The sequence below is a fragment of the Pygoscelis adeliae genome, unplaced genomic scaffold, assembly GCF_000699105.1.
Source record: "Pygoscelis adeliae isolate BGI_AS28 unplaced genomic scaffold, ASM69910v1 Scaffold166, whole genome shotgun sequence".
Lineage (NCBI taxonomy): Eukaryota > Metazoa > Chordata > Aves > Sphenisciformes > Spheniscidae > Pygoscelis > Pygoscelis adeliae.
In genome coordinates, this window is record NW_008825156.1 from 4,068,497 (window position 1) to 4,079,605 (window position 11,109).

Consider the following 11,109-nt stretch of genomic DNA (forward strand, 5'->3'; position numbering starts at 1 on the left):
AGTGAACTAAGGATGTTCAAATATTTTTCTGTTTGCTTCTGGTTCATAACTTTATGAGCTCAGTAGTTTAGAACATTTTTACATGCAAAAACACTGTCTAAAAATGAGGTTGAATACATTATATTGAGCACTGAAGTATTTTTTCACTGCATTGTAAACTTTAAATATAATTGCTTTCTAGATGTTTTATAAGTAGACTTATACTTTCTAAGATTACCTCTCTCTGTTTTAACTCGTCCCATGAGTATTGATTCTTAAGATGTCTTTTTACCAAAAGGTTCATAAGAATGCTTTACAGACTCACAAATGGAGACATACTGTTTGGTGTCCGTTGATCTTAATTCTGCAAATACTGACAAATATGAGTTGTCCCGTTTGAAGTGTTTGTAAATTAAGCAAGTCTTTAATCAGTTTTTATATTGTAGTAGGTAACATCTCAGTTTTTTCAGGTTTCATTTTTACTGATCTGTTTGTCTAGTACGTAATTTAAATAGTATCAGTGCTGTAATTTAGACTTTCAGGTGATACCATTGATAGGTCTCAGCTATGCAAAGGGTATTATTGCACTGTGTTGTAAAAGTCTTGCTGTTCCTTGGAACTCACAGCTTCTGTCACTGCATAAATTTTTCCTTCCTGATGAAGGTAATACACTTTCTCGTTAATCATTTAAACATTAGTTTGTTTGTTTGTTTTAAACTATGTTTGTTTGATTTTCTTATTAGCAAAATTGCTTCTGGTACTATAGTCATAATGCCCGTTATAATTAGTTTACATTAAGTGAGTTTTTAGTGTGATGAGTCATTTCTAGGCATTTTAATTCAAATAATGTACAGAGTACTGGTTCAGAAAATACAGTGGGTAATTCTAGTCTTGTCTTGGATACAGAGAAGATGAGAATGCGCACTGAAGTTTGTCATTTAAAGAAAAATAAGTGGAAGTATTTCAAAACAAAGTTTCTTTGGTGAATATGTGTAACATGAAGCAAAACTCTTGTGATCCAGTCAGCAAATGATATGATCTTTGCCTCATATGTAAAATAACCATATTTCACATTGGATAGTGCTAATAAGGGCCTATAACCCTACTTCCTTTCTTAGTCCTCTGTAGGAAATCTGCTTCTTGCCAGTTAAAATAATGTGATTAGACATTTAACTACAAAATGTTATATGGACAAAAGCATACACAAGCCAAGAAAAGTCGGCATCTTACAAGTTCTACAATGCTGCCTGCGTTGTAGTAATTCTTAATTTATGATCAGGAAGTGTTACCTACTTTAATTTAGGTTTTTGAGGATGTGTAAGTAAATTATATGGGTTTAGTTGTAATAAATTTTATTCATGCTTTTTTAGAAGTATTAGCTGTGAAAATTTGTTTTTAGAAACTCCGCAATGGAAATACTGAGATGCTGTAGTAGTTTTCCCTCTTTGGTCATTCTGATCTTTCAGTAACAAGAAAAATGTTTGTGAACGAAAACAGCTCAATATCTGAAATGGTATTTCTGATAGAGATGAAGAAAACAGAATAAGGAAGAGAAGGTGTGCCAGAGCAATGTTATTCTCTAACTCAAGGGCTTACATTCTGTTTCTCTCTGTACATTTTGGTGCCAGCTTGTTGCAGATGCCTGATAGTTTTCCATGAAGAGTGTGGAAAGTTAGTGGAAAATATTTTAAGAAAGGTTGAGATGGATGCATCTTGAACTTCAGCTGTTTTTTGGAAGATGAAATATGTCTCTGCAGTCTGCCTGTCTGCTTCTAATTCAGGATTTCTATAGTGACCACAGTGGTGTGACAGGCTGGTTGGACTAAAAGTAGTGCAAAGTGAAAATCTTGCTTGGAGGTGAATAGTTTAGAGAGATTGGGGGTGGGAGAGCCTGGAGTAATACGTGCAGCATTGTTGGAGATAGGAGCGTCTGAAACTTCTCATTTACAAAATAATTCTGTACATACAGGCTCTGAGAAAATCTAAGATGAAAAGTTTTCTAAGAGTCTGTTGTATTACGGATGTTGCATGTTGTGGTTTAACCCCAGCCAGTAAATAAGCACCTCACAGCCGCTCGCTCACTCCCCCCACAGCAGGATGGGGGAAAGAAAATTGGAAGGGTAAAAGTGAGAAGACTTGCGTGTTGAGATAAAGACAGTTTAATAGGTAAAGCAAAACAAGGAATTCATTCACTACTTCCCATGGGCAGGCAGGTGCTCAGCCATCTCCAGGAAAGCAGGGCTCCATCACGCTTAACGGTTACTTGGGAAGACAAACGCCATCACTCCAAACGTCCCCCCCTTCCTTCTTCCCCCAGATTTATACACTGAGCATGACGTCATATAGTGTGGACTATCCCTTTGGTCAGTTGGGGTCAGCTGTCCCGCCTGTGTCCCCTCCCAGCTTCTTGTGCACCCCCAGCCTACTCGCTGGTGGGGTGGTGTGAGAAGCAGAAAAGGCCTTGACTCTGTGTCAGCACTGCTCAGCAGTAATGAAAACATCCCTGTATTATCAATACTGTTTCCAGCACAAATCCAAAACACAGCGCCATACTAGCTGCTAGGAAGAAAATTAACTCTATCCCAGCCAAAACCAGCACATTGCAGTAGAAGCGGTATTGTGAAGACTGAATTGAGAATCCCATTTTAATTATTTCCTGAGAAATCTGCTAATTGATACCATTGAGATTTAATTTGTAGAAACAACTGCTGCTGCTAATGCCCCACATTCAGCATTCTGAATATCTGCATTTTAAAAAGTCTGCTCCATTTGGAATCTCACGGATCAGTTCATACTTCGGTTTTCGTTCTTGAATTTATGTACATATAGTGATCTTGATTGTAAAAGTTGTATAATTATATATGAATATAACATATATGGTTACAATGTGATTATAATATGGTTATACATTAGTTATTGTGTGAAGAAGAGGACAGGATATTTCTTTGGAGAGCTGGAATTACCTGTACTTCCAGCCCCAGGGAACAGTTGAGAGCTCAAGGAACAGAAAAGAACATCTCAGTTGTAGAGGATTAGGAAGCAAGGAAAATCCCTGTAGTGTTTATATTACTTTCTTTAGTTGCTGGAATTTGGTTTGCCTAAGGGAAAGTCCTGTGAAAAGCCTGTGACCTGGGCTGTGTGTATTGCAATGCTGCTTGCCTATTGAAGGACATAAAATTTCTTGCTAGTCCAGTCCCTCATATGGTGGTTTTACATAGTAGTTGGTTTCCAAGCTCCAATAATAACTTTCCTGTAATAGAACCAGAACTCTGATGAACCTTTTTTTCTTCCTCAATGGCAACTGCATAGAATTCATTTTGTCATGGTCATTTGGCATTTTGCACGCATCATTCCGCTGTCTCCTTGCAAATACTGTTCCTTATTGCTCCTGGGTCCTCACTCTTTCTTCTTTACTCAACTGTTCCCACTGCAAGATAGCATAACACAAAGAGCAGATACAACTTAAAATCTCTAGCTGCCTTGAAAATGTTGTGAGAAGAATTTGTGGAACACCTAGTGTATGAACGATACATGATGCTTGGATACTTTTATGAAGTATAGGAAATCTTGAGCAATCTAGAATACAGTTGTCATTGGTAAGAATATGTGCAGACAATCTATGTTAAGTGAACACTGGTCAAAATACCTTTTAAATGAACTTTGTGAAATTTCAGTGGGCAAATTTGTGGTTGGCAGGTCGAGGGAGGTGATTCTCCCCCTCTACTCCGCTCTTGTGAGACCCCAGCTGGAGTACTGTGTTCAGCTCTGGGGCCCCCAGCATAAGAAGGACATGGACCTGCTCGAGCGGGTCCAGAGGAGGGGTACGAAGATGATCAGGGGGCAGGAGCACCTCCCCTGTGAGGACAGGCTGAGAGAGTTGGGGTTGTTTAGCCTGGAGAAGAGAACTCTGGGGAGATTTTATAGCAGCCTTTCAGTACTTAAAGGGGGCCTACAAGAAAGATGGGGAGGGACTGTTTATCAGAGACTGTAGTGATAGGACAAGGGGTAACTGTTTTAAACTGAAAGAGGGTAGATTTAGATTAGATATAAGGAAGAAATTCTTTACTGTGAGGGTGGTGAGACACTGGAACAGGTTGCCCAGAGAAGTTGTGGATGCCCCATCCCTGGAAGTGTTCAGGGCCAGGCTGGATGGGGCTTTGAGCAACCTGATCCTAGTGGAAGGTTATCTCTGCCCGTGGCAGGGAGGTTGGAACTAGATGATCTTTAAGGTCCCTTCCAACCCAAACCATTCTATGCTTCTGTGATAATTTCCTTGGAGTGACGTTACTTCCTATATATGCATTGCATTATTTTGACTGAATGCAATTTTAATAGAATCCAGATGAAAAGAGGTGAAATGCGTGGCCTCTACCTTATCGATACACTGATTGTGGAGCTGCACTGGTGCTTGAACGATGTAATGCTGTAATTATCTTATGGATTGAGGTAGTTTGTGGTCTGCAATAACTTTTTAATAATTACATAAGATGACAATAGAGAGAATATATATTTCTGATATTTTAAGTGCCTTCTTTACCTATTCTACCAAATACATGGACATATCAATTTGACAAGCATGTAATGAGGTCAGGTTGTGTAAACTATTAATGCAACTTAAAGGACAGTCCTTGAAGAAGTTCAGTTATTCCCTTGTATTTATTAGGTATTAATGGCTTATTTGTTATTAATTGGCTTATTAATGATTTCATGAAAGAAATCTTTTTTTTCCTCTTCTGTTGGTAAGCAGTTAGAAAACTGGCACCTTGCATGTGTCTTTGATACATGCCACTTGGCATTAGATGAAGGTTCCTTGCTTCCAAAAATAGTTGGTGTTATGTGTCATGTATATGGATTCCCCCCCCCCCTTCTTAAGAATCTGCTCTTAACTGTAGCAGGTAGTATCTTTAAAATGGGACCACGGTCCTTACGTTCGTTATTTTGTGGGTAGGGTAAGACCACTTAACAAAAATGGTACACCTGTCTTTTTCTTCCTTCAGATAAATTTCCCAGGAAGACTATTAAGAAACATAACATGGTTCTTGGTCCTGCTGTCAAAGTGTGTGTGTGTTTGTTTCCTCCAACAACTCTTCAATATAAAATGCAGGGAGATGGTCTCACAATTCACAGCAAAGTACCTGACTGATCTCTGCTGTACAGTGGCTCTGCTGTTGCAGCTGGATAGTTAGGGTGTGTTCTGCTGATGCGGATTTTGGGTTCCCTCAGTTGAAGGGAAGTACTCTAACACTATTACCGATAACAACTAAAAGTGAAATATTTATATTTGTCATGGAAATCCAGTTTCAGTAAAACATCTGTTAAACATTTAGTTCTGTTCAGTTTCTTTATGGAAATAGGAATGTGTGGTAGAGGTTTTTCTGGTTTTTGTTTCCTTTCTTATTTTTGTTGTCCTTCCCTGTAGGGCATGCTAACTAATCAGAAACATTAGTTTATTTCCTTTAGATCATGTTAATTAAAACAAAAATATTTAGACCTTCTGGTTTCTGTCCCTAAAATATAACTGACTATTTCCAAGTAGAACTCTAGTGGGTTTTTTCCTTTGCACCGTAACTCTCAATTGTCATTTTCTGATGTATCAACAAAATAGCTTTTGTGTCTATTTTCTAGTTCTCATGCAGATAAATTTTACATTCATGTCAATAGAAATATTTGAGAGTGAAAACAGGTATGTAGGTATGTAGGACCAGACATTTCAAGGTGCCAAAAAGTTTGAGCTGCTTTTTCTTAATGTCTTAAGAATACAGTGTCTTAACTCTGCAACCTATTCGTGTCAGAAGAATGTAGAATATGTGCATGGTATTTGCAGAATTTGTGAGCTGTCTGGGAATAGTTAAATTCAGAGGTATTAAAACTTAAGGTCATGGCGTATAACCTGCAAGTCCCAGAATGCTGGATATAAAACAAAGTCTGTGTCATGCAAGATAAGAATAATTAATTTATTTTATTTTTCCTAGAGAGCATCTTCTTATTCAAAAACAGGCATTTTCCCTCCTTTTATTCTGATTTGACGGTAATTTGTGTTACAATGTAGTTATGTCTTTCTAGTGTTGCACTTTGAGATGAATGAATATTGCCAATCATCGCTTCTGGAATTTAATCTATAGTATTAACATCACTAATTTAGATTTAGGTTCTTAGATTGTTTTCAAAGAACAGTAGTAAGATGACAGTATGTGATACCACAAAAGCAAACATATTCTGGGGCATGTTAGGCTGAACTTGATGTTTCAGTGCAGTTATTTATAAGTCATACCTGGGTGAATTAAGTTGATAGCAACTAGGAGATAAGTAACTGAGCAGAAAGATTTTAATTTAGTAGTATAGGAAAGTTAATCTCAGAGTGAATTTAATTTTGGAGGCTTACATTTGGAGATGTAAGTTCTCGGATGGTGTTGATTAGTTCAGTTTTGAAGAACTGCACTGGCAATTTAATCTTGCCAAATAATTTTGCTAAACTTGCTTTCTGGTTATCGTAATGCATTAAGCTTTATTATGTTTGTACAGAATTGTATCCTGTTTTACAGTGTGTTACCTCACAGCTGTGAAAAAGCACACTAGTGAAAAAGGCAACCACCTTCTTCCCACATCCATACAGTTAGTACTTGAAGTGATAAGAGTAATTGATGTAGCCAAAATGTTGTCTTCAGAATAAAGACGACTTTCTGTTGGATATAAATATTATAAAGAATAAACTTCCATGTATTGGAGGAGATTTTCTGTAAATCTGTAAACAATTAAACTTGGAAGGTAGCAACGTGTGTTGTTTATCTAGATTCAGAAATTCCAGCATGTTCTCGCCTCCCAGGTTTGCTGGAATTCTTTGGGAAGGTTGAGGTAGTCCTTTCTACTATTGGAAAAACAATGTTTTTGCTTGTATGTACTGCAGTAGCACCCTGAAAGCTGCAAATGAGGTAAAGACTCTAAATTGGTAGGCACTTTTCTGTCCTTTGAAAGTCTTAAATGGTAATAAAATGGTGATCTTACAAAAATAGGATTACTCAACAAGGTCATACAAGAAATCTGCTTCAGAATGAGGATCTGAATCCTGATCTCCCAAATCCCAATGTAGTAGTGCCAAAACTATTAACTACTTTTACCTGTTAATAATGCAGAAAAACTTATTTCAAGTTCAAAAACACTTCAAGTTTTACAAATTTAGGCACTTCTTCCTCTTTTCTTGTGGGAGAACCCCATATCTCTATAAAGGCACATTTCCAAGTCCTAATCCAGTGCCTGAAATAACTGCAATGTTATCACTCAATGAATTCAAATTGTTTCAACTTTATATTGCAAAACTGATGAATTTAACCTTGAAGCAGAATCACTCTGTGAGTCAGTGATGACTTACTCGGCACAAATCAGTCACTCTGAAGTCTTACTCTTTTCTGTGCTACTTACGGATTTTATTTTTTTTTTTAATAGTGTAATTGCAGTGTCTATTAAGTTACATTTTAGGAATAAGCATAATTTGTTGGTCACTTTATTAGAATTAAATAAGTATGAGCAGCAAGTGTTCAGAGTAATGATTCGTGGCCTTGATTAGTTCCAATAGCTGATTGGGAGAAATTAAAATAGAAATTAATCTGAAATTAAGTCCTGAGGAGGAAATACAGGCTTTGTCCAGTTACTTACTGTTCTCTAAGAGGAGCTGTTTCCTATTTGGAAGTTTTGACTTTCTCTAATCAGATAAAGTCCCAGAAAGGTGAATGTGGCAGTCACAGCTAAGCAGCTTCCAAACAACAGATCTGGAGCTTTTTCCCCTTTTGTGGAGGTTATTGCTATACTCTGCAGCTTTTTCATGAGCACGCAGAATTCATGTGGAGGAATGAGAGACCAAGTGAGTAGCTGTACAGACAAATTATTCTACTCCTTGTAAGTACTTAGGAAAGCAGATAGGATGCTTGAAAAAAAGCAGTTAACGTATTTCACAGTTGTACAAAGTGAAAAGCAAATAACTTCAGTACCTTTTATGAAGTTAAAGCTAAAAATTTTTAATGTAGTGTGGCACACTGTCCAAGAAGGTAGAAATAATTAATAGCTTTGGTTTCGGTTGCTGTAATGCCAAATGTAGTTTTGGAAAGGAAGGGAAGATCCCAAGAGTGTTTGAGAAAATCCTTGCGATGTTGATGTCTAGTGCTGGTTTAATTGTACAGTCTAGTCAATATGTAAAACAAAAACAAAACAAACACACAAAAAGACCCCGAAAACAACTGAATCTTCTTTTGCAAATAATTAAATTGCTAGATTATACATTTATCTAAGTGATTTTTAAAACATTGTGCATTTTATATAATTAGTACATGAATATGCAACTGAAGCACTGAAAGCATGAAAAGGTACTGTGCTTCTTTTAATCCTCTTGATCAAATGTATATGCATACAATATTTATCATGTTGCACTTGGGGTTTCTTGCTCTTTAAAAGTTAGCACTGAATAAAACCACTTTTACTATAGTGCTGGTCTGAACTTATCTGGAGTGTCTAACTCTTAGTCTGGCTCTCCTCACTCGTGCTTTGAGCACTTTATTTTTGATCTTGCTGCATCTGAAGGGGAAAAAAACGTTGAATTCCCTGAATAATGAAGGACTACTTAATACCTATATTTTCAAGAGATTACAAAGTTTTCTATAAGTGGAAGACACATTTTTTTTTAAGGCATTCTGTCATTGTATGTATTGTTAAATAATCACCTAAAGAACAAGTATTATTTCATGTGAAGTTACTTCACCTTCATAGCTGCCAAGTTTCAGTCACATGCTTGATAGAGACTTGCTCGGCATTGAAAGGAGTTGATGCAGGATCTGAAGAAGTTTTTGGAACTTCTTTCAATCCCTAATCCTGCCAGCACTCCCAGTCGTCACCCCAGGCCTTGTCAGCAATGTGAGAGCTCGCCTGCTGCCAGATTCTCTTGCTTCAGCGTTGCCCTGGCCTGCGCGTCGGCTGACCGGAGGAAAGCCAGCCAAGCGGTGAGACATGCGAACTGGAGTGCTCCCCAGGTGGTGCTTGCACTCTGCTCTGGCCGTGTGATTTGACGGTGGCAAACAGTGGTGGTGGTTTGAGGTCAGAAAGTGAACCGGCAACGGGTCTGTCCTCCCAGGTCGCTGGCCAGTTTGGAGGATGGTAGAGAACTAGTCCTTGCGTTACAAAAGTGAGAGGTGGGTAATACTGTAGATCTCTGGCTGAGGTCTTATTTAAGGGCACATTTCACTGCTATTGAGATATGTGAGCTCTGTTGTGGAGCCGTATGGGCTGTGAAAACTCTGGTGATAAAGCAGCAGCAGAGCAGTGCCGTTGTACTCTTGGAGGTGTTATCTGCACCAGTTTCACGTTGGTGAGAATGGAGTGCTCTGGTGGGGCTTCAGTACGGTGGAGCTACAGGATGAGAACCAGACAAAGCAGCCGTAACATGCTGCTCAAGTGGTGCAGGGAGAATGTAGCTGATAGCTCTGCTATATATAGTGATGTACTAAGAGCTGTCTTTCGGCTGGATTTTGCTGCAGCCTTTCTCACTGAACCAAAGTTAAGGAGCCTGGTTTCATCTGTTTTGGCTGTTGATATTTTGGCTGTTATATTTGGCTGTTGACTGCTAGGCTTATTGTGAAAGGTGGTAGTTGCTTTACCCTTCCAATTACTTTGAAAAATAATAGCACTCTTTATGTGTTTAAGGAAGAAGTTTTCATCTTTCCCAATGGGATAATGTGGTTTCACACAGAGTCTAATTCAGAGCTGATTTTGAAGATGCATGCTGTACCCAAATGACTGCATGCTATCCAGTAATGCATATTGATGTTTGCTGATATAAATGAAATCTCTGAACCACTTCATAGAAAACCAGCAAAGTGGTTTTAAAAATGTGTTTGCTAGCTAAAGCTGTTTTTGAGACAGAGTGAAAATGTGTTTCTTTATACCTTCCTTGTGCTGTTTTCCTTAGCCATCACCTGTGTCTACTTCGGGCTTTTTCTGAGCTGGCTGTTTGGGCACTGTTAATGTGTCTACTTAGTGACATTAAGAAAATGCAAATGTTTCTTCTATGGCTGGGTTGTTTTCAGTGCCACTCTTCTCACAGCTGTCTGATTGTATTTTATTTTAATATTTTATTCTTAAGTTTTCACCTTCTGATAGTGCAATGTGTTGATTCGAGAAATTAAACACAATGCGATTATAGGAGAGTTTTCTTAAATTTGATTTATGTTTGGTTCACATACTTAGACATTCAATGCAGTGAAGTCAGCGTAATTTATACCAGTAATGTAAATTGTTATTAACCCATTGCTATAGGTTATATTGTGACTTGACATGCTTTGATTACATAGTGGTGGGTTTGAGGAGGAGACACTGGATGACTGAAAATAATTGCCTTCTTTCTGCAGAATTACTTCATTGGTTTATGTTTAACAAAGAAAATTCTGGCATTACATACACCAAAATAGTTCATTTTCAAAACAGTTTGTTTGGGTTTCTGCACTGAGTAAAATAATGAGTATTAAAAGCCGAAAAGTTTTAGAAATCAGAATTGTTTAGTATAATGTTGAATTTCTTAATGTCTTAATTTTTTTGTGTTTGTTTGGTTGTATAAAGCTTGTCTAGTAGTGTTATGTATATTTTAGCATATTTTCGGTTCTATAGATGCCAAAGAGAATACTTGAAATTAATTCTATAGCAGTATTTCTGTGATTGTTTGGAAATGCCATAGGAATTTCTCAGCTTGTCTGACCTGGGGCCACTGAGTATTTCTACATCTCCATAAGGACGAGTTGCCTCTAGGTTATTCCTTTGAGCAAGTTTGACTGAAGTGGTCAACAACTGATACAGCTATAAATCCCTCTCCCCCCCTTTGTTTTTATGCTGAAGAGCTTTTTGTTGAATTAAAAAGGCATTTCTGGATAATTTATAAAGTCTGTGCATAATCTAAAAAGAGAATCTTCCATGTCTGTTTTACAGTTCCAACCCCCTAAAATATTAATCTGGAATTAGTTATAGGCTATGAATCATAGTGGGTCTCTCACTACACAGTGGGGTTAACTGTATGATGGAAACATTTGGGTAAATAATATTTTAGTAAAGTTTTATCAGCTTTGTAGCTTTGGCCTCAGAACCATTTTATGTGAGGTA

At 37.6% G+C, this 11,109-nt stretch overlaps 1 protein-coding gene across 1 annotated transcript in view; it reads left to right on the forward strand.

Annotated features, from left to right (window-relative positions):
• The first annotated feature begins 9,241 nt into the window (after nt 1-9,241).
• The window catches only part of PLEKHA7 (pleckstrin homology domain containing, family A member 7), a 79,247-nt gene continuing 77,379 nt past the window's right edge, over nt 9,242-11,109 (forward strand). Inside the window, exon 1 of the mRNA XM_009328614.1 lies at nt 9,242-9,324. Within this exon, the coding sequence (XP_009326889.1) occupies nt 9,242-9,324 (83 nt within the window). The remainder of the gene's footprint in view (nt 9,325-11,109) is intronic.